The sequence below is a fragment of the Zonotrichia leucophrys genome, chromosome 6 (genome assembly GCF_028769735.1).
Source record: "Zonotrichia leucophrys gambelii isolate GWCS_2022_RI chromosome 6, RI_Zleu_2.0, whole genome shotgun sequence".
Taxonomy (NCBI): domain Eukaryota; kingdom Metazoa; phylum Chordata; class Aves; order Passeriformes; family Passerellidae; genus Zonotrichia; species Zonotrichia leucophrys.
In genome coordinates, this window is record NC_088176.1 from 17767678 (window position 1) to 17792012 (window position 24335).

The window sequence follows — 24335 nt, forward strand, 5'->3', positions numbered from 1 at the left end:
GTACTGGAGATATGACTTAATAGCCAGCATTCAATATCCAAGATGTGATAGATCTTGGAAGAGGAGAAAACTGCCAATCTCAGATGCTTTTTGTCAGTATAACTCATCAATACAGGGTGATACTGCAGGGCAGGTACACTGCAAGGAAGTTATTTACCCTTTTTTGGCACTCACAGAAGGAACTGCTTGGTGGATGGAGCTGCAAGCAGTCCAGGGTCAGGACATGTCCATTATTCAGATGCAATTAGGCTCCAATTATCTATTTATATTTTATAGATGCTATTTAAGAGGGTCTATCTATGTCAATAAACGTTTGTCCTTTCCTCCTCTTCATTACTGTCTGCAGAACTGCACACTTGCCTCCCTCCTGGGGAGGGGTGAGGGGTGAGCTAAGCAAACAGTACAATTAAAAATGATGGGTGCTAAAATGTCATGTAATGCAAAGTGTAATGAAGACATTCCCTTGTGCCCATCCTGCGGCTCTGCCAGCGCAGGCGAGAGATCTTTGTCTCTCTGGTAGAGAGCGGTGTGTCGTTTCTCGCCCTGCTCCCCATCTCTCACCGGGATGCCTCCCCGGGAGGGACGCAGGGCACAGCAGGTGGCCGAGCACGCCGCCGCCCTCAGGACCGGCGCTCCCGCTATTTCTTCCAGCGCAGAAGAAACCCCGCTGAATCAGGCTCGGCTCCCGATGCGAGCCTTGCCGAGCCGGAGCATCTGTTGAGCGCAGGGCGCGGAGGCAGGCGCAGCCCGGCCGGGGCTGAGAGCGGCTCGCTGGAAGCGGCGGCACATCGATCACACTGATCGCACTGATCACACTGATCGCATTGATCACACGGCCGCGCGGCCAATTAGCGCCGGCAGCCGGGGCCAGCCCTCGTGCCTGCGCGCTGCCCATCTATCGGCGCTAATTACCGAGACACTTCATGCCTACTTTGGTTGGGAATTAATTCGAGGCCAGATAAATAATGCATTAGGGTTTATCCAGCCCCGCGTGGAGCGGCGCCCCGAGGCAGGGCTGGAGCGGCGAGCGGCGGGGATGCGCGGGGCGGCGGCCGGGGCCGGGCGCTGAGGCTGCGGGCAGCGCCCAGCCGGGAGCATGCTGAGCCCCAAGATCAGGCAGGCCCGGAGAGGTGAGTGTGCGACCCCCGCGGGGTGGGGACGGGGACCGGCTGCTGCCCGGGGAAACTTCGCGGTGGTGGCGGCGGAGAGCCCCGGCGCTGCCCGCGGAGTGCCCCCGCCGCGGCTGCGGGGGCTGCTGCCCCGCTGGCCGAAACCTGCCCTGGGGAGGAGTGACTGATCGGGGAGAATGCAGCCTAGGAGGAGGAGGAGACCTGTGTTGGTGTTCACCGGCGTGGTCTGCAATGTCTGGGCTAAACAGCAGCATTAATTAAGAAAAAAATAGTACTCTGTCCCGAGACTCGACGTCGCCTTTTCATCTCCTTACCAGTTGCTAATGCTGTGTTTCTAACGCTGAGTTCATTCCAACGGCTGGAGACAGGTGTGTCTAGTCTACCTGCAGCATCTTGAGAAGCAGTTTGCTGTAGTACATTATCTTTGCAGGGCTGGATGCAGGAGGTGGAGATACTCATTCTGTGAGCTGTGGGAAAAACAAAAGGAAGGAAGGAAAACCTGCCCTGGCTTTGCAACAGATGCTTTGAGCAGTCATTCGGAGCTGTGAGGTGTGGTGTGCCATGTTTGTAAAGCAGAGAGCTGGGGCTGGGCACAGCTGTTGTCTCGATGTCAGGTCACCTGGAAGAGATGCTCTGGCAGGGGATGCATTCTGTGATCTTCAGGGGCAGCACCAGTTACTCGTTTGACATGGCATTTGGAAGTCATCTTTGTCACTCACAAACTAATGACAGTGTCAGAGGGATCTCTTCCTGCCCACTGGAAACAGATTAATGTCATTTAGGAGCTAAAGCAAACACAGAGAGAGAGAATATGTAAAGATTAGGGTTTTCTTCAGTCATGCCAGTATTGTTAAATAGGAAAGGTATCACTAGTTCTAGCTACTGTGATTCCAGCACAGGTACTTTCAGCCAAATGTCACTGCATCATGTATTGAAAGCCCTATTACGTGATGAACAGTCCTTAAAATACCAACAGCCCATTAAATAGCTGTTAGCATCTTGGAAAGAAGCTTCCTGCCATCTGGAGGTGTCAGGATCAGATATGTACTGCTGCACCCACAGTAAAGTCATAAGTACTTATTTTTCAGTTACAAAGGGTTGTAGAAGCTCAGCAAGTCGTTTGTAGATGCTGCCTCCTTGCCGTCCCCCTTCTAAGGGAGTCTTTTAATATATGTGTTATCCAGCATTCCTGGTAGCTATTATAGCTCTGATGAGACAAGCTAGGTGATGCTGCTAAGGTTGTACAGGAAGGCTGTGTCATGCTTGCCATTCTTCCACTCTCTTCAAATCACCTGGAAGAGACTTATTTGTGTATTAATATGTATTGAAATGTAGTTATGGGACAGACATTCTACATTCCTAGGGCCTACTGATACTCAGGGGACAAGCTATAGTGTCCCTTTGTGATTCAATTTCAATTTATAGCAGTATGTGTCATTCTGTCTCTGTTTGTTCTGATTGATTCATTACCTGTGCACAGGGAAGTTTATTTCTGAATTAAGAACTCGAAAAGAGCTGGGATTCTGGGAAGTTTCTGACTTTTGCAATTCTGTGACAGAGCACTGCTAACCCTTTGCAAAGTTTACCAAGTAGGACCTAATCCTGCAAGGTTTTCTGTAGCTCTTGTTCACAGGAACTGTAAACAGGCCATGCTGGAGATGCTGAATGGCTCTTTAAGGTAAGTGTCTCACCTTGCAAGACTGAGCTGAACAGGAAATGGCAGTTCGTGCTCCCTGAAGTCTCAGTTGGGGGTGCTAATGAGAATTCAGGTGATAAACAGTGGACCAGCAAAGTATTCAGAAGGCTGTGCGAATGTTCTGCATACAGCGAGCATCAACAAGGGCAGTTATCTGCTGCAAGCTGCTGCTTGAGTTTGGCTGACTTTTCAGATTAGTGGCTGTCAGCTCTGCCATTGGGACTTGTGGAAGGGAAGTAATGTGAGCAGACAGATTGAAGAGAAGGGACAAGGAGGGATACTCAGGTATCCTGAGTATCTGTGGTTTTACTTGAGTGTGGCAGAAGGCAGCTATGTGCTGAACCTAGGGATGTTCCTGTATTTACAGAGTTCTTGAGGTTCAAACCCCAATATGTGTGTTTATGTGTGTTTGGCTAGCTAGCTCTTTGCTTCAGGCTTCCCACATTTGTGCAAACAGGAATGCTTCATCAATTTCTTTTTTATTTCCAATTCTCTGCTGAGAATGTGCCTTTAAACATGGAGTTGTGATGTCTGATGCTGTCATTTTTGTTTGACTTGCAGTCCTTAAGAAAGCTCCTGTGTTTAAAGATATTCAGACTTTTGAAAATGCCTGCTCTGGACTTGGGCCTGACATCCAGGGGGTAGTTCCTAATGTCTGTGAAAGGGACAGTAGAGAACAAAGATAATTTGCCTTACTAAAAGTAACTATCATCTATAAGGCAGCCCTTGCTGTTCCACCAGCAGCTTCACATCTGTAATTCTGAAATGTGCATTCAGAGGTACTTGTTCTTTCCATAAGATCTAGGAAGGTGTAAAATCTCACAGATGGAAAATCTTAATGTGAATAAATGGGCATTCTGGGAAGTCATTTATTCTGGCTGGGCCTGAATGGATTTTGCATTATTTTTTCATCTGTAGGGGTTCATGTACAGCAATTGGTGGAGTCCAGGATCCCTAAATAAGTAGCTGCAATGGAAAACATCTATTTTCACTTTCTTCTTATGTGGTAGGGTAGAAAAATAAAGCCTTGCAGAGTGGGAGGAAGAGAACTTTCTGTATAGATTAGATGTAAGGCAATTTTCAGACTACATCCTTCAGTCTCAATGGATGCATTTTTGTTTAATTGTTTTTAAGAGATGAAAAAAAAAGCATTTGATCCTTGGCTTGAAAAGTCCCAAAAAGGTTGCTAGCCCAGTTGCATTTAAATGTGCTAGAAAATGGAAGTTGGACTGGCTGCAGGCTTATGCATTTGTATTTTGAGTGATGTGATTGCCCTCTATAGAAAGAGAGTTAGCCTGCTGCCATCATATATAATTTACAGTATTCCTGTCTTCAGCACAATGTGTCTCAATTGTAGAGGCACTAAGAATAGAAGGCACCCTTCTCCCCTTATTAGTCTTTGTACTTTTGGGTGACACTATGACCTATTATTTCTGTTTGTGACATGCTCAAACATATGTTAAAAATTTTCCCTAGAGTCATAATAATAGAACTTTCTTTGGTGTGTTTTATTTAAAACTTAGAGTCTAGAAAAAGTGATGGGAGACATTGAGGGTAGTTAGGCTGGTACAAATATATCCACTGACATCCTTCACAGGCCTGTAGTGGAACAGTTATTTCCCTCCTGGTGTGTGAAGAGCCATCCTTTCACCAGCTAGGAAAGATGGAAAAGGGAGCTCTCCTGTGTCTAGTGGCCCTCACCAAGTGCCAGCCCAGCACCAGGGCAGCACTGGTGCCTGCACAGCCCCAGGTCAGCTCTGGTTAGAGGGGCTGGAGCAGTGCACAGCTACCCCAGAGCACGTGGGAGCCCAGCGCCCTGGCACCTCCAGCCTGCCAGGCAAATGGGAACACCCAGTTTCCCAATCCTGGAACCAAGGTAAACAGCCCTGGAGCTGCAAGCTCCTGCAAACACTTCCTTCAGCCCTGGGAGCCCACCAGCATTGCTGGGAGCACAGGAGGCCTGGGTGGGAGCAATCAGAGTGGCTGGTGCAGCTGGCAGAGCAGAGCCACCATTAATGAGGAGCCCACCTGTGAGAGGGCAGTTCACTGCCCCACATCCTCATGTGGCTGAGCCTGTAAGGTGGGAGAGGCAGTTTGGGAGCTCTCCTCTGGAAAGGTGTGTGGGTGAAAGGCAAGAGTGAGGTGTTGGTAAGTATAGTTAGGTTTGTGTTCCAGTTTGGTGGAGGAAGACATCTCTGAGATGGTAGGGAGCAGGAGCAGGTGGTAGGGCTGCCCACAGCATGAGCCTGGGTTTTGTCATGTTTGCTTTGGAGGAGCTTGAGATGAAACTGCTGAGTTTAACTTAAAATCCTAAGGCAGGAGTACAGGGGCTGTGGAGGGAGTCATTGGCGCAGCATTGGATAAAGTGCCCTGAAGGCAGTGTGAAGAAATAGGACCAGACTAAGGGGTAAAGGAAGGGACAAGTAAACTACGAGAGTCCCTTCTCACTGTGTGCAGCCCTAGGGAGGTGAATGAAGCATGGAGTAACTTTTGTTCTGTGGTACAGTCAGGCTCCTAGCACTGAGCTGCTCTGGTACAGGGGTGTGTGGCAGTGACCTGTGTTATGAGCTCTGGGCTCTAATTGTTTTTTTTGTCTCTGTCCTGATTCAGTGGCCGTGTGCACATAGAGGCAGGGTCAAGAAAGTGATGTTTGTGGGATTTCTCCAGAGGCAGGTTCACGTTCTCACCCTTACTTGGTGGCATGTCCCATGAAGAAGGATGTGAGTTGTTCAACGGTGTAATCGTCTTATCTCTGTACAATATCCCTCTCCAATTGGATTCATGGTGTATGCTGGAGTAATTGCTACTCTTGGCAATAGCAGCTTTCTATCCCTGCCTGAAGGCTCAGGCAGGCAGTGATTCTCCTTAGAAAAAGCCCTGAAAAGTTCGCAGGCAGGCACCAGCTTATTAAGCACAGGCAATCTGAATTTGAAATAATGAACCATGGCCTCACCTCCTGGGGAGGGAAAGAGGCATTGAGAAAGAACAGTAATTCAGCTCTAAGGGTAGCTGGGGAGAGTGCTTGTGGGGAGGGAATTAAATATTAAAAAATCACAAAGTCATAGGCTCTCTAATTACTAATAGAACATCACTGAGGGAGTACAGGGTGAAACTGTCAGTCTGTGTGTAAATAGCACAGTGGAAGGGCTACAAATGCTAGCACCTCTCTCCTGAGAGGACAGTCACCTGCACTTCCACCACCTGTATAAATGTATTGCTCTTCATTGTAAAATTAGTACCAGAATTACTTTTTTTCCTTGCTGGCTTTCTCCTTACATTTATATAAGGTAAATGATAGGCAAGCACAGCAGCATAAACAACCTCATTTGTTTCCTTCAGCTCCCTGCAGTATGGGCAGGGGTAGTTTGATGTAAGGTTCACTGGTGGGAAAGGGAAACTCCTTTGTGAGGCTGCAGTGTGAGCTGTCTGCTGAGCTGGAAGAGGAAAGGATCTGTGCCCAGACTCTGCCCAGGCCTGCACATATTTAAGTACTTAAGACTAACGTGGGGGAGGGAGGGTCCTTTGACAGTTTTTCTAACAGGTATTCCTTCCACAGGAAGGAATTCTGTGCATCCTTTGTGCCCAATGAGTTGTAAATTAGCATTTATGAAGATCTCTAAAGAGAGGAGATACTAGTTTTTTGCTGTGGTTGAAAGTTACTTGTAATATCCTTCCTCTTAAAAGCGGGTGTTAAGAATTGTTTTGTTCACTGTCATCCTGTGAACTGGTATTGAAGTTAAACCAACTTGTGGTATAAGAAATAAAGGATAAAGAAGCTACATATGTTGTTTCTAAAGTGAGAACTGATTATGTTGCCTGGGAAGGGAATGGGTTGCTCATGGTCTCTTTGGAAGAATTGTAGGCACAGGGTTACTACTTACTCCTTTGCAGAGCTCCAGTTTAGGAGGAGCCACCTTTGTTTTATTAATCAGTGATGTCACAAGTACTTATGGCTTAATAATCTGAGTACTTAGATTCAGAGTATGAATTAATGCAGGAGTAAGAATTCCTATATTTCTTCTGCCCTTGTCTCCCTGATCAACCCCGGTAGTGCAGCAAGTCACTTACTCAGCTGTTGCACACAGTAGGAAGCAGGATTTGTTTGCACGTTAAAAACAGGTACAGCAGTGTTGAAATAGGCACACTGAGCTCTTGGTTATGCCCTAAAAAGCAGGGTAGGAATGAAGATCATCCTGACCTTTGGACGACTGAAAGAAGAGAAATGCAATGTTGTGGCTGAAATCAGGGAAGTTTATTGCTGAAAGTGACTGGGTTCTGGTATCAGTTCATCTTATGGCTGGTAAAAGGCCTTGAAAGAGTTTTCTCTACTCTAGATTTTTTTTTTTTTTTTTCAGAATAATTTTGGAAAATTATATCCCCTGGAGTGGGGTGGACAAATTTCTTTGGTGCTCATAACATAAATTTTAGGAGCCATTGATGCTGGCAGCCACTGTCTGAGGAGTATGGCCCATGTGCTTGGCATGGCACAGACAGTGTTTAACAAAAGCATGTGGGTGACCAGAGTGCCTCTGAGGAGCCTGAGTTTTCACACTGCAGTGGAGCTATGCCTATGCTGCATCTGTAGTGCTGCAGAGATACAATTTTCATCAGGACTCCACAGAATTTGGTTCTGTACAAGCTCAGGCCACAGTCCCAGCTCCAAACTGAATGTTATTGTAGTCAGCATTTTTTTGTTTGTTCCTTAATCTACTGTGACTGGGAAGATTTTTAAAAATTAATAGCCATAGCCATTGGGAGGATTACAAGGAGTTGTTTCTGATTGCAGAAGGAGTTCAAGGTATTTGTTCAGTCTTCCTCCTCTGACCTGATTTGACTCACTAAAACACCAGGAAGAAAAAATATCTTAGAACTTTCTACTGTTCCAGTGAGCAACTATTCTTATAAAAAGGTCTCACCTTGTCAGTGTAGGGATGTAAGGCTGGGTGTATTGGCAGATGGAAAGAGCAGAATGGAAGAAGGAAGAAAGGAATAATTGTTTTTCCTTCTGGCAGGGGTGAGCTGTAGCTCAGTGTGGTTGTCAGTGGGGTTACAAGAGCTGTGCCAGCAGCAGAGATGCCTTCAGCAGTGTGGGATATGCAGATCTCTTGTCAGGTATGCAGCTCCAGCCAACCAGATAGAGAACATGTACAGCTTCCTAGAGATAGTGCCAGGGTTCAGTGGGAGTGGAGAGCTGGTCCTTGGGTGTGCTGGATAACATTGTAGTCACAGTGTCTAACAGGTGCCATGTGCTTTAAAGCAACACATCCAATAGCTGTGACCTGAGTGCTGCTCTGTCCCTTGAACAGTCTGCAGTGGATCCAGGTGGGAGATCTCAGAGGGTAGTGCAGATAAAGGGACTTTAAAATATGATCTTTTTCTGGGAGCAGCTTCTGTGCTTGTTCATGTATTGTCAAAATGGTCTGTAACTCTGGTTTTGCAATAACAAAGGATGTGGGCTATTTCACTTTACTAGATTGTAAATTGTTAGGTCAATCTGTTGTAGCAGAAAGAATTAAGTCATTATCCTTCCATCTTGGCACTTATCCATGATCTAATGCTAGTGGTTTGAAAAGACTGGCATGGTTATGTGGATTTGCAGGACAGTTTCAAGAACAGCTGGTGGCAGGTTATTTACCTACAGTATTTAAGGTTTGTTCATTGGCAGGTGTCAAAATCACCACACATTCCTACAACTTGAAGCTGTAACTCCAATTCTTTTGCAAATGAAAGGTTAAACTCATTTATAATTATTCTGTGGAGTTAAGACCTGCTGGCCTTCTTGCTGATAGTGATAGCAAAGTTCAGGATTACTTTGTACAATAGCTGAAAGGTCTCCAGTGTGAAATGTCAACCAACAAAGCAATGTCCCTTTACCTGTATGACAGCAATGGATTGCCAAAATCCATTTTCATTTTCCATCCTTTTCCTGAAGTCCAGCATGCCAACAATTTGTAATAATAGTTTGAAGATGAATGTTCTTCAGGAGAAAAGGATTAACTTATCCCACTGACTATATGTTTTGGGTTGGGTTTTTTGGGGATTTTTTTGGATTGTGTGGGGTGGATTGCATTGATTATCAAATATACTTGGGTTTTCCTTGACCAGTAAATACACATAAACACACATACAGCAACACAAACTGATATATATTAATGCAGGAAAGGTCCTGCATTAATACATATCAGCTTGTCTTGCTGTATGTGTGTTCTCTGATGTGACAAAGACATCACCAGGCTGTTGGCTGAAAGAGAAACAAATCAAGGGAAGGTGTTAAACATAGCATGTAAGTTTGCTCTGTCAAGTGTTGTGAGGAGACAGATGCAGCTTTACTGAGAAGAAATGATGGAGCACAAGCTGGCTCTTAGGGTAGATTTGCTGAATTGTCATCCACATCACAAGATGTGAGCAGCTACATGGCTGTGTAGCGCCTTTCTGTTTCTGTAGAGATTGCTACTCTGTCTTGAGGGAGCTAAAAGCTCTTGTCAGTTCCCTAAAACTGATATTCTTCTAATTGCCTAAAAATATCTTGTCACCAACCACTTCAAATATTCTGCCTTTAATTATTTGCTTATTGTGTTTCAAGATGTTTAATTCTCAGATTGTACTGAGGAAGTACCTTGGTTTTGTTTGTGCTTACTGACTGTGGTATCTTAGCAATCGAATTCAAAGACAAATATGGTTCTGTGATGGACATAGAAAAATCTAAACCAAATACTTTATTGCCTACAATTCAATGAAAGAAATTCAGTATCTGTTTATAGGCATATTACCTGCATTTCCAGTGAATCTTTTTATAAGACCAAATTTGAATTAAATAAACCAACGGAGAATATAATTTATAGTATGGGAAGCCACTTCCCTTTGTGGCTAGTACTTTAAATGAAGACTATATTAGAAATAATATGTAGTGTCACAGTGTCATCAGACTGAAGGGATACCAGAGCAAAGTGCCTTTATTGTAGGACAGATTGTTGGCCAAAATCAATTATAATGACTATATTGATTTTAGCTAACTGCCTATGAAATTTCAAAAAATTACATCTTTAATTGATATTGAATTGCATTGACTTGATTGATTTCCATGTCTGGTTTAAGTAAGTACTTATGGAGTGCTCAGATCTCTAGTGGTGCACACAAGTTCATAAACACTCTTCAATTTTTTTTCCCAGCGAACTTACTGCATGAGACAGGCATGTATTTCCTCTTGTGGATCTTCCAACAGACAAAAACTAGAGACTGTGAAAAATAATATCTGACATGTAATATCTGACTAATTTCAGCAGTGTTCTGCTAGGAAGAAAGAAATTCAGTAAGAAATCCTCCAGAAATGACAAGGTTGCCAGTAAGATGCTTTCTTGCTTGCAGGGATATACTTTTTTTCTTTTCCAATTTCAGGAAAAGGAAATTACTGTTGGGAACTCCTCTGCCTCCAATGCAGACAATTTTCAGAATGCAGCATTCCATATGAGAGAGACACATATGAGTGCACACGCCTATGCTAAAGCAGAATTGCAACATTTACATTTGTTTCCTGTCTTAAGCTCTCGCTGGGGACTAAAAGTCAATGAGTCTGCATTGCACCTCAGAAGTGTTTTCTTTTCACTGGTGAGTCATGTGCTGCACTGCAACTCATACCCAGCATGTTTTTTATTTCTGATTGCATAGAAAGTAAAACACATCCTTGCTATGGCTTGAATCTAATAATAACAAAGTACAGTACTCTAGAGTTTTTCACTGCAAGTGCAGTGGGACCCAGCTATTCAGCTCCATTCTGACTCAACAAAGGTTTCATTGTCTCTCTGCAGAGTCGGCTCTGCAGCACCTTTTACGACAGTCGGGCTTTACGGCCGTATTTACAACAGTCGCGCTTTACGGCCGTATTTACGACAGTCGTGCTTTACGGCAATTTTACGACAGTCTCACTTTACGGCCACATTTACGACAGTCGCGCTTTACGGCAGAGCTGAGAGTGGGAGAGGAGAGCAGAAGAGATTGTATAATATTGCCAGTCAGGATTGAACTGGGGAAGGGAAGGTGCTGTCTCTGTTGTGTGCATGCTCAGGGTAGGAGATAGAGGTAGTGAGAAAACAGGAAGGTGGCTGTTGCTTGGAGCCAGGTCTGAGTTGCAGAGGAACTCTTGTAGTGGTGTGTGGCCATCTGGGTAGGGATTCCTGCCTCTGTAAGTGTGACTTACAGAGTGACTCCATCCAATTTGACCCATCCACTCCTTAGGATAATCTCTGGTTTTACATTTAGAGGCATGACAACCAAGTATGGGAGTTTGGAATGCAGTTTATTTAGTGTAGTTTCAGGCCTTTGCACAGTGACTGTTGAGCAGCACTTCACTGCCTTGGTTCGTATTCCTCCTCCCATCTTCATGGATATGAGAACTTCCATGTGCCAGTGTCGGTTCCAGTTGTAGGAGTGATTTCGAGGTCTGCAGTTCTGATTCTTCCTTAGAGAAGGATTTGCCCTCCCAGAATGGCCTGACTCGTTAGTGCCACCTGTGGGTCTGCCCGCTCTGTTCTTGCCTAGCTGTGCTGCACTTGCCTTGTTTTTGGGGATGGTGAGGGCTGTGGCTGGCATTTCAGTATTGCTGTGCTGTGCAAATGAATCCTAACCCTTTTCCCAAGGAGAGGCTGAATCCTTTCTACACTGATTTCTGTTCAGAACTTAGGTGTATGACTAAATCAATAGTCAGCTAATGATAATGTGAAGAGTGAAACCAACCTGTGTGGTGTTATTGAAAACACATTACTGGATCAGAACTCCAGAGCATGTAAAGTATTTGCTGAGTTGTGAATCTGATTTATTGATTTGTTTTCTTCCTGTTCTGCTGATTCCATAATTCTGTTAAATAGATAAGCACAAATAATATATTTCTACCATTAAGAATCAGAGGCTTGGTGTACTGCACTAGATAATCAAAGCAGATGTTTTGATCCCAGTGACCTAAGATAGCTGGTGCTTTAAAGGCAGGCCGTGCTCATTCTGACCTCTATGCAATTATTGTAGTCTGTGAAGCATGCAATATAAGCATCAATGCTGTTAATAGCCATAAATAATTCCCCTTTCTAAAAATTTCTATCTGATCCATGCTGTTGACTTGCAGATGAAGTTGCTAAGTATGTCCCTAATGAAATTACTTATTACAGTCACGACCAGAAATGAAGGAAATGGAAAGCAAAGACAGCATGAAGAATTAACAATCATAGCAATTGATTGAGACATGGTGCTGCATAAAATAAAATAAGAGTAAGTTCTGCATTCTCCTGAGACTGATCATGAAAGCTTTAACTTTTGACTAAAATAAATAATTACCATGTGAGCTGTACAAATAGTATCAAAGGGGGACTGAGAAAACACACAAGGTAACATATTTGGTAACATTTCAAAGCAAGATGTTTGATGTCTTTCGTGAGGTCTGCGTCAATACAGATGGTAGGTTTCCAGTTTAATTAAACTAATTTTTGTTTAGATAAAGGAGAGATAAAGGAGCAGAAAGTGTATATAACTACATGCAAGTCAGGAAAACTGGAGGCTGATGGGATTTTCATGCTGAAGTTGGAGAGTGCTAAGGTACTTCAGTGTGGAGATGACTTAGATACTTGCTGAAAGATGGATTTTGGTATCACTAGACTAATTAGTTACCTTAATAGCCAAGATGTCCCCTAAGAACCATTATAGTGCCTTTGATAAAAGCAAATTTTTGGGATATTTATTTTTGTTATGACATAATTTGTAACAAGAGTGTGGATTGGAAATTGGACAGTCTAAACCAGATTGCACTTTGGTCATAGTTGTAAAATGGGGTCTGGGATGAGGCAGAGAGGTTTTATCCAACTCAATTCCTTTGTGCCTCTGCAATAGAGATTTAAACATGAGCAATGAGTTTTCTAACTGTGAGATGGGGTCCTCCATGTCCTGATGGTAATGGGGAAGGGGCAGGGTGTTCTGGTACCTCTGTCACCATCTGCCAGAGGATGCTGTGCTGCCAGCAGGGCCAGTACTAAAGCCTGAGGATGCTGGCTGTGTGGGGGAGAGTGGTTCTTGACATTTACAGGAATAAAAATACCTGTCTGAGAGAGCTCAGATTACAGTGAGCGAGCTTAGATAATACCCCTCGATACACTAAAGCCTGATTTTAAGTGAACTCTGTATAAATTTTTTTTTTTACTATTGTTTTGGCACATAAAAATAATCAGAACCCAGGAGTACTGAGTTGGAAGACTGCAAAAGTTGCTGATAAATTTTACTAATCTAGGAATAATGCTGTGTATTAGCCCACATTAAATTTAGCAATGTATTTTAGGCATAAACTAAAGGAAGACTAATTCTGAAAAAGCTATGATGCTGCAGCAGCACTTCTTAGAAAATTTTAACCTTTAAATTAATTTTGAAGTAAAAATAAAAATAATTTCTTACAGCACTAAATAGTTATAATTTGAAAAGTAATTTCTCTTGATTGAGCCACAAGGCAAAACCTGTTATTCACAGTTTTGTGGAGAGCAGCAGGATTTACCTTAGGAGTTTAGAGAAATGGGAAAAAAAAACCATACTGCCTGTCAGCCAGGGCTTTCATCAAGTCTGAAATTTAACAAAGTGATGCATCTCGGGTCTATAAATCTGGAAAGTTGTTGGGGTCAGTATGAGTGTCTGCTGGATGGTGACAGGAGAGGTGAGCGGATCCTTAAGACAGAGTGGAAAGAGAAAGTATATGAAAATATAGAAGTGAGGATTTTATCACAGAGATTTTTTGATACTGGGAGGGTGTGATACCATTCAGGTCTGCCCTCTGCTGATGGAAGTGTTCAGTGTGTAGATGTGCTGCTGGTTTAGAGCTCTTTATAAAGACCTACATGATGACCTGACTGCCAGGTCATGAGGAAGGTCAAAGCAGATTTTATCACAGACACCAATGTGATTTCCCTCACTGGATTACACTGAGGAGGCTCTTTCAAGATTTGACCTAAGTCCCTTATCTGCCTCTCCTTATTTTGCAATTTGCTTCATGGAAGTGAAGAAACAGGATCAATTTTAATGTTGCAAATGTGATTAAAAAAAAAAAATTCCCCAAACATTGCAACAGCCTCATTATTTTTCTTTGTTTAGTGAATACTGGAAATTTCATCCCTGTGTGGTGAGGTGCCAGGAGCAGAAACCAATCACGTGGTAACATCAAGGCCATGTTTAGTTCTCTGAACCCAAAAGAGGCAAAATTAGCCAGTACTGTGAGAGGCAGAGGCTTGCTGTGCCCTTTCTTGTGGTGGTTTGAATTAGCTGTAGTGTATCAGGGGTACCTGGATAAGAAACTTGCCTGGTTTTTAGTTCAGTGTTAACGTGAGATATCAGTGATGCAGATTTACTGGTACTGGCCTGTAAACTCATGCCTTGTTCCAAGTGGGCTGTTATAAATTGTGCTTTAAGTTAGCTGAATGCAGAAAATTGGAAGGGGCAGGATCATATTAGCTCTAAAGAAGGAAAAATGGCATGAAATATTAAATAATTATTATTATAAGATACTTCATAAATCCAAAGGAGGTAGAGGTGGAAAAGACCTATGAGGTCACCTAACCTATCTATTCTGGAGGACTGGCTTGCTGCCTGCAAAATATAATCAGTCTGCTACTCCAGACTAGTTCTGAATGCCCCAAGCTTTAGTATTCTTAATGCAAGAGAGGAGAAAAGAAAAGGGTCATAGACTTTTTTTCTATTTCTTAAACTTTCCCTTACTTGTTTTCTGTTTCTGAAACCCTTCCTCAGATTTATGTGTTGTTTTTTTCCTCTATTTTGTCATTTTATGTTTTATTTTTGTTTTTCTGCTTCAGTGTCAGAATGCCCTGAAGAGAGAGATGATTTCAATAATTTTGGATAGCTGTGTTATCTCTATGTCTTTTGTATGGATCACAGTCACTGCTTTGATTGACAATTCTCTTTTTAAGTTTTCCTCAGTTTTTATTTTTTTTCTCTCCTATGGCAGCTGGGTTCCCTGGCTAATCCCCCCAAACTGGTAGTGTGTGGAGTGAATATTTTTTTATACTGTCTCCTTCTCTCTGTGCCCCCTCACCACACATTTGCACATCCTCATCAGGGAAATATCCTGTTAGGAGAGAGCAATATCATTATTCCCATGTAGAGTTGGGAGGCAGTGATGATTTGCCACAAAGAATGGTTGTATGAGCAGTGGAGCCTCACTGGAGGTGTTGTGTCTCCGTAGACACTCTGGAGCGAGCAGTGCCAAAAAAGGTGATGTTTGTCCTGTGTTTAACTGTCATGAGCTTGAATGTACACCCTGAAAAACAAATAGCTGTTACAAAAAGGAAATCTGTCTGTCCATACCTGAGGAGGGAGTGTGGAACAATTATTTAGCCTGAGTGTTCTTGCTATTATTTGTTTGTTTCACTTACTCTGTAATTGCCTTTTCAGCCCGGTCAAGGAGTCTGGTGATGGGTGAACAGATTGGGCCTCCCTCCAGACCATCTTCCCCAAACCCTCAGGAACGTGTGCTGAAGTGTGGCTGGCTAAAGAAGCAGAGGAGCATCATGAAGAACTGGCAGCAGCGCTGGTTTGTGCTGCGTGGGGATCAGCTCTTCTACTACAAGGATGAAGAGGAAACTAAACCTCAGGTATGGCTGGAGAGCTGCAGGAGTTAATGGTTGTGACTCCTGTGTGATCACAGCTGTGCTTTGGTTGACAGCTCATTTCAGATGTTTTCTGTTCTCACCAAAACAATTCACACTGAAGGTGGTTCAAAGGCAGGAGATGTTGCAGGGAGGCTTTTCTACTACCAGACAAGTGGTGGAGCTTGGGAAAAAGTTAGAAGGTGTTTACTTACCCACTAGGGCATGCTGACCTCCAGATCTTAGTATGGTCAGCTCTGAGACTGGAGTTTGACAAGAAGAGCTATGGAGCTGCAGATTACTGAGGCAGGAGTGATTAACCTTCTTGCTCAGCTGTGACTCGTTATCTCCCAGCTAATCCTTGTTAGCCATGAGGTGAACCAGCTGCTTAGAGCTGGCTTGTGTGTGTGGGGTGTGTGGATTTGGCTACATGCTGAGAATGGGCTGTAATGTAATGGGCTGTAACTCTCTCTTGTTTGAGTGGGTGTTGTGCTATGGCCTAAAGTTTACAGAGGAGATGAAGAATTTCTTATTCATGTTTTTCTAAGGCCTGTAAAATTCTCTCAGAGCATTTGAGCTAAGGTCTTTCCTGTTGTTGTAGTAGATTATGCATCATAATTCACGTAGTCATTGTTTTGACTGTCAGGCCTTTAACCAGAGTCATTGAACAGAGGGAACATAATTGAATGAGCCAGACAACGTCCCTGTGCTGCTGGCTCCTGATGAGTCAGTACAGGCATTACAGAGTGACAGTCAGCCTGTGTAATATCATCACCATCCACACACTCATTATAGACAATTATTAAACTGCTTGATGCAGCTGCCTGCTTGACTGTCACACATAAATTTCATTGTAGAGTGAGAATGGAAATTAATATTCCCCTGTGGGCCTGACATAAATACGGTAGATGAATGAGGATGTTGACTGCTTCTTATATCTTGCACTCTCCTGATCAGGGATTTGGTCCATGATTATGGAAAGTCTGCTGTGTAAAGGCTAGAGAGATTTGAACTTGATGTAAGTTGATTACTCAGGATGCTGCCAGCAACAGATGGATTTTGCACTTTCAAGCCAGGCACCTTATCTTCACATGCAGTGCATGTGGGAGAGCTGGGCACCTCTGAACCGTGTCAGTGAACATGATGAGGAAGAAATGGCCTCAGGCTGTCAGGTTGTGAAGGGTCTCTTCAACCCTGGCCCTTTTTGGGCACAGGGTTAAATTTATCACTGTGGGAAGATATTTTGTATAGGATGATGCAGGACTATATTCTGACTCTTCCTGTAGGAATTAGAAATTGGGATTCACATCTCTTTAGGACTGTATGCATCCCACAGGAGGGGTGTGCTTTTGGGACTTATAGACAGCTGTTGCTTGGGATTCTCTGGAATGAAGGAGCAATGGCACAGGTGTGCCCATGCATCTTAGAAAGACAACTGAGACCTTTTGTTGTAGGGAGATTTCTTTATAGGTCATGCAGATATTTTCTCTGGTTGTTATTGATATTAATCCCTAATTTTCTTCAGCCCTAAAGGTACTCATGCCTGATTTAAGTATTTTTGTTTTATTTACTAAGTATGGCCTTTAAGCTTGTGTGTAAAAACTAAATCAATAGTTTCACTGAAATTCCCATTGATCTTCCACCTACTTGGTTATTTATACATACTTTGGAAGAGAGTTGTATTCTCGTTGTTTATCTGATAAAGTCAAATGAGATTTATGGCATAATGTTTCAAAAGAGAAACATGAAACAACTTCTTTTTCTTCATGGATGTTGCCTTGCCTATTTTTATGAAAGCCTGTTGTTTCAGATTCTTGAAGGAAACTGTAGATACTCTTCCTTTAATAATATTGCTGAAAAGGTGGAATTGTAATCTAATGGCAGGAGAATCACACAGGTTTCTGGAGTGGGGAGGAATTTTTCTGTTGTCTTAATGGATTGAGTACTGTTGAAGGTACTCAATTTTTATTTGTGTGCCACATGACAGCTGCAGTTCCACAGCCCACTCCATCAGAGACCGGAGGTTAGAGGGTGGATCTGCAGCCATTGCTTTTCTGCAGAGTTTTCTTATTTTGCCCCCTGAGGACAGGGGAAGGGAGGACTGACCTGCAAAGAGGTTTTGATGCTCCTACTGACTCTGTCAATATGTTTGTGTTTTTAAAGGAGCTTTGGGCTTGTTTCTGTTCCCAGGAAAGGAGAGAGCAGACATCCCTCCCCAGTTTCCAGGGGAAAAGAAGCCACTGTGCAGCTGATTCATTAACCCTTCCTTCAGTATTGACTTGACATGATGAAAGGCTTTCATGCATCTGCAGTGGGCTTGAATTTTGCACTTTAGAAATAATTTTCTAGAATGTTTCTAGTTCTGGCCACTGGACTTTAAAGATGATGTTTTATACAATACTTTTTGATGCCATTTGGAATTCAGATGCATTTGCATTTTGGTCAAGTTGCCTTTAATATGTTTTCCTGTTATCGATGGAATGTCTTCCATTTATCTTCTAATTTCAGTGAACCCCAGAGTCAATTTGCAGGGCAACAGGATTGGGAGGTAAGGATGGTGAAGGCTTATCCTGTTATGTTAACTTATTTTGCCTCAATTTTAAATCTTACAACCATTCTTGAGAAACCACTCAGCATGGACTTTGCTAAGTGCCCTCCTCCACAATGTCCTTCCACAACCTTACACTGGGTAGGGGACAGGAGCTGAGCCTTGACCCTGCTGAACAAAGCGTTTGTAGGAGGATGCATTCCTGAGCAGCAAAGCTATGGAAGTTATACAGAATAGTGACAAAGTAACACATCTGGCTTCTTTTTTATAGAGAAGATTGCAAAGCTCTTATGATGAGTTGTCTTCTATTAGTTGAAATTCTGGATTGTCTGTCTCATGAGACACTAATTGTATTACTCCATTATATGTGGATCTGGAAGCTGACAAATAACATAACTAGAATTTGTTTTGATTAACAATATTATGATGGTCCAGTGTGTCTTGGATTTGGTTGTTGCCAGATCAGTAAACATGCATAGCTACATTCTCATCAACCACAGATATGTGTGAAAAACCTGACTGAAACAACTTTCTTCATTTTCTGTTCATCAAGAAAAGATGCTCTGGACCCTGTTCGCATTCCAGGGCAGTTCAGTGCAGGAGTGGGAACTGCTGATTACCTTCTTCATGGCTTAACTCTTGAGTCCCAGAGTCTGTCTGATTGTGCATAGGTCCTGAAGAATGTTAGCTGGAAACCCATTAAAATATCAGAGATTAAATGCTTGTTTCACTCAGGTTACTGGAGAAGAGCTTCTTGTGATGTCTCTTTCAGTTTTTCCATAGATGAAGAGGATTTTGTTCACTTTGAAGATACTATGCCACCAGTTATGCAGAGTTCCCAAACTGGAATACATTGTGTTAATTATGCTTGGGCTCAAAGTGGAAATGAAGCTGAATACTGGCAGCACTTGAACTTGGGAAGGGGCTCAGGTTTTTTCTAGGGAAGCTATAGTCTTTTGGATTAAAAAGTTGTCCATTGTCTTTCAAACCTGAATTAGCTGCTGTCTTTGAGTATTTCCCTGGGAACTTCTGTGTACTGAGCATCTCTGGAAAATCAGCCATGTTATTCAAATGCATGCTGCAACCAGAAATTCAAGGGTGTAGGAGGAGTAGGTGTAATGAGAGATGAAACTCTTGCAAGGGATAATTAGGTGTGAAAACCAAGGAGAATCATTTCTGCATGCTCAGAATTGTGTTATTCCAGAGGAAACAGCCTTAACCAGCAGTGTCCAGTGTGACAGAAAGGACAGTGAAGCAGGTGGATGACCAGCTCAAATAATTTCTTGCTCAAATCTGTGGAAAGGTGTTGGGCTCAGTAGATAAGCTGGACTTGAGTTTACTATGCATTTTATCACCTTTTCCTTACCCTTTTAGTGGCCTTTCCCTTTTCACTAATGTTTGTGTCCATTACAGGGTTTGATACTACTGCAAGGCAGTCAGGTGAACGAGCTGCCACCTAATCCTGATGAACCAGGGAAACATCTGTTTGAAATTACTCCAGGTATGCCAGCAGTTTTTTGTGCTTTCATTACAACATCACATCAGTTGTCACTAATGGTAATTGAGTTGTATTGATCATTCCTGAATGTTCTGATACACTGGCAAGATTATCCAGTGAGACTGAGAAAAGGGACTTGACTACATGGTGTTCTTAGTTCTGGATAAAAGTGCTGCTGTGGTGCCTCATTTCCATTTTACAGTAGTTGAGGTGCATCATGATCCTTGACTTTCCTGTTTGGAGAGGCTTTTTTCTTGGAGCATTGTGTGGTCTCTCTATGGATGCATTCTTCTGGTTGTTGCAGGAGAAACAGGCACAGAACACAGCACAGAACTTAGGGAAAAGTGGTATCTGGATGCAATTTCTTTCATGTATACTAATTATTTTGGGAAGTGGGTGGGAGTGCAGACAAAAAGCTTCAAAACACTTTCCTTTTGGATAAAAAGTTTAAGAAAATAAATGGCCTAGCATGGAAGTGATGTTGAAGTTTTTTCAGGTAGAAAATCTAATGATCTGTCACTGTAGTATTAATGTAAAACTTTTGCAGTCATTTTAGCTCCCATACAAATGCTTTCTGGGTACAGAGTTGGTATCTCCAGGATAGATGCAGAATTAAGTTCCCTACTGCAGGAGCAATTTGATTCAGTTCTGATTGTATTTGGGAGTATTTGTATTGTGTTTGTGTTCAAACCCTGCACATAGGTTGTCTGCAAAATGAAGATGTTTTCCCTAATGAACTAAATCCCGTTTATGCAGCTAAATCCCGTTTGTAGCAAACTTAGTTGCAACATGGATAGTAAATATTGAAAACCACTATAAATAGCCAGTCAATACAGAATGTGATTGACACAGACGTCACAGGGGAATGTGGCCCGAAGAGTTGCCCATTTTGTTCACAGTACATTTATTCTGTGCTGGTTTTGGCATTAATGCCTTTTCTTTTTTTCATGTGTTCTGAAATGACCGTGTTCTGTGTGGCTGCCAGCCTGCAGAACACCCACATAGTGAACAGCTCTGAAACAGATGCCAGATAGGAAGGGCAGCACAAATGATCTTGCAGGACCCAGATCTCTATTTCCCATCACTGCCCATCTTTCCCTGTGTTGGATGTATAGCCATGATCACATTTCTGTCTAATTGTGTTTCATTTATCCCACTATAAGCTAGGACTCTACAGTTTCTATAGCAATGGTAAGAATTTTTTTAAAATCTGTTGTAGCTAAGTTGGGGATGTTGTGAACACAGGTGCATTCAATAGCTCTAAGTATAGATTAGGGTTTTACTGTGCTAGTAAGCATCAGAGCTTTAACCAACAAAATTAAGAATGGAGTGAAACATTCCTAAAGTGTACTTATAGCTGATAGCAGTTTATCTGACAAAGAGAAGAGGCTGAGGTCTGAGAAATGTCCAAAGGGTTCCAAAGTCTGTGGTACCAGTTATCTCCAAAACCCTATTTTGTGATTGATGGCTAAGGCACTCAGTGTCCTTGCTGTGCAACTGGTGCTGTGATCTTGCCACCTTTCCTGTGCTGCAGGCTGTGTTAAGTTTGGCTGTGAGAGCTGTTCCCTCAGAGGGCAGGGACTGGAGTAACAGCATGTCCTGTGCTGTAACAGAGCCTGTATTGATTTTCTGCTGAGTAACAAGAACTAATGATGGGCATTGTGTATTATTCATGTTTCATCAAGTTCATTTCTAAGCTGTATAGGGCAGCTGGGAGAAGGGTTAACTAGGGACATGAGAGGCTGCAGAACAGTTCTACAGTCAAACCAGGGTTAGATCTGGTGACAGGACTTCCTGAAATATATTCTCTATATTCCTTTCTGGGGAAACTGTGTAAATTTCTGGACCCTTTTGAATCCATTCATGCTTCCCTTCATCATAGAAGTTCAGAGTGGAATGGTGGGGTAAGCTGTGGGTGCAAGTTGCTCTCATACTCCAGTGCACATTAGCAGGTGGTGGGGGATGTTTTTGTGAAGTTATGAGGGTAGTATGAGGTCAGGTGCAAATGTACCATTTGGGGTAATCATTCCACAGCAGCTGGTATTTATGGATGAAATGATCTGTGTTGTTTGGGAGAGGAGTCCAAATCTGGCAACAAAAACAGCATCTGCTGTTGCCAGGGGCAACAGAATACTCAGTGCTGACCTGGGGTTACAGTGCATTTTGGAGTGGTGTAATGCAGCTTGTAAGAAGCCACAGGGATTAAGCTCAGAAAAAGTCTTAAGGAATGTTGATGACTTAAATGCTTCTGAAGTCTCACCTTTTAGGAAACAATGTTTTAATGTGTTGTGGCAAGTGGTCTACCTAGTTTCATTCCCCAGTCTTTGCAGCACTATGAGATGCTCAAGTTCTTCTGCAGACAGAGAATTTCCTGATACAGTAAGGTTTTTAGAATCACGAAGGGGAGTGGTAAAAAGTTTCAGAAGTTAGGAGGATCTCATGGTACACATTTTGATGTCCCTTATCACTGATGATAGCTAGCTCCTCCTTCTTGCCACGGTGCTTTTTGCCAAGGTGAACAGTCGCAGCTCTTAGCTGAGACTTTGTGAGAATGAGAGTGCAGTTTTGTAATGAGTTTAATATTTTTATTGGAAACAGCGGCTGAAGGGGTTGATCTTGTTTCCATATATTTAATCATATCTTTCATTTCAGCTCTCATGACTGAAAAAAGTTCTCAATCCAGTTTGACTTCAGGTCAATCCAACTAAAGTGGTGAAAACTGCACCTCCAGGTTGTTTTCTGTGCTCCAGTTGAGTTAGCAACAGCCCTCTGTTTGGTGAAGCAGTTCATTCCTCTTCATAGTTGTTACCTTGGTCTTTTTGCAGACTTAGCCAGAGCAATTGTCACTGCCTATACATGATTTACATGTCAAAGGTTATTTTCAAAACTTTAGAAGTCAGTTCTCTATGGTGTGCTCTTTCAGTTAGTTATAAAGACTGAATTCACCAGAGGCAACTTGCCTTAAAAAAGGAACTTGCATGGAATACTGAGTCCTTCAAAGATGGAGTAGTGGTTGCATTATGCCAGAAGTTAGGCTGGGGCAAAATAAAATGCCTCATGCAGAAACTTTGTGCAGGGCTTATGCAGAAGCTACTTCATGGCCTTGGTTGGGCTATATAACAAGAAGGAAAATCAAGAAAGGCAGAATAAGAAGGTAGGAGTCCTAATTCTTACAGGAACAGTAATTGTTGTCTATTTGTTCTGTAGGGGTCCATTTGTGTTGTTGACAGTGTCTGACAGAGAAGTTGGAGTGGCAGCTTGTTTGTCTTGTACCAGTAGGTGGAATGGTGCCCACAGAGCAGTCTGATCTGTGGTACACTGCTGCATCCCAGGTGATCAACACCAATTAAGCTATTTTTGTGGCCTTTTTATCTCAGTTCCTGTTGAGATGCTGTGTAATTAAAATACCAGGAGGAGAAATTAGAAATTCATACATTGAAAATCATTCTGTGTTCTCTATTATTCAATGCAAATTGCAATTCCAATTAACAGCAGGATCCTGAGTTTGCCATTGGTAATTAAGTTTTCTCCTGAAGTCTACAGCTGAAAACTGACTGTGCATATCTAAATATGCAATGATGTTGATATTTGGGAGGTATATTTAGATTCCTGTAATTTGGCATCCACCATATTGACTGGGAAAATAGCAGCAAAATAAAGTAATTTTGGGTCCTACAAGGAAGTTTAAGACAGAGTAGTTGCAGCAGTGCATTCTGGAAACACTCAGAAAGAGAGAGCTGTGGATGTTACCATGTCCATGGCATTGCATTGGCCTAGACAAGAAGATTGGAGGTGTTGGTTTTGCAGTGGAGGGCCCTGTCAGATCTGTTTTTATTACTGGTAGATGTCTGGAGCATAGCTGAGAGCATGCAGTTGCATGTCATAAAAAAACCTGCCTCTTGGAACATAAGATAGACTTTTCCATTTATTGAGGGGTGAAAAACAATAAGTGCTTTTTCTAAATTTTCTTTTCAAAGGAGTGCCCAGAATGATAAAATTGTATGCTTTCTTTGCAGTCATAGTCTGGTAACAGTTTTTTATTATTACATTTTTTCTTGGGTTGAGACGTTTAAGGTAATAACGCTTTAACACTCAGATGATGATGGGTTACATCTGCTTGCCTTTTCCCAGCTGCAGTGTCTTTTTATGCTCAAGTGCAGTTTGAGCTTCCTAGGAAGTGTGTATGCTGAGTTTCTGTGCCCGGGGAGTGCCAGTGCGTTGTTCTCTCCGTTCTACTTGCTCCGTCTCTCCTGAGCACTAGATGGTGCTGCCTCTTTCCAGCTTCTGCTCTCGCTGTCGGTGATGGCAATGCCTTGAATCCCTGGAGTGCGAGTTCATGCTCTCAGAGTAAACTGGCTACTCTGTTTTGTTCATTCGTGTCTCCTCCAAGCAAACCAGCGAGCAGGGGTTCCCTAACGACGTCTTTGCCCAGCCTGTGAAGCCAATGCTGTGCTCTGTAGGCAAAATGCAATATTGAATACATTCCTGCACGTTTGCTCAGTTGGTTAGAGTGTGGTGTTAATGATGCCGAGGTTGAGGGCTTGATGCCCATATGGATCACTCATGTAAAAGCTGAGCCAATGATCCTTGTGGGCCCCCTCCAACCCAGAATATTCTGTGATTCTGTAATATTCTATACTGAACACACTCCATGTATTCACAACATACAGCTGTTGTCTCAGATGCCAAAATCAACAGTCTTTGAAAACATTCAAGTTCATGTTGTTTACCTATTTCAATCTTGTTCTGGTCTTAAAATTGTAATATAAGAGCAGAACATATTCTGTATAGACACTGTGGGGAAGCCACTTGGGTGTAGATCTCCACTATTTCAGGTTAACAT

At 42.7% G+C, this 24335-nt stretch overlaps 1 protein-coding gene across 3 annotated transcripts in view; it reads left to right on the forward strand.

Moving 5' to 3' along the window:
* Positions 1-524: 524 nt before the first annotated feature.
* The window catches only part of ARHGAP22 (Rho GTPase activating protein 22), a 117211-nt gene continuing 93400 nt past the window's right edge, over positions 525-24335 (forward strand). Inside the window, exons 1-3 of one of the 3 annotated variants that reach the window (XM_064716302.1) lie at positions 525-1130; positions 15253-15452; positions 19408-19495. In XM_064716302.1, the coding sequence (XP_064572372.1) occupies positions 1097-1130; positions 15253-15452; positions 19408-19495 (322 nt within the window). In that variant the 5' untranslated portion in view covers positions 525-1096. Of the gene's footprint in view, positions 1131-4896; positions 4975-15252; positions 15453-19407; positions 19496-24335 lie in introns of those variants that run through there. The other 2 variants (XM_064716303.1, XM_064716304.1) reach the window with 2 other exon arrangements.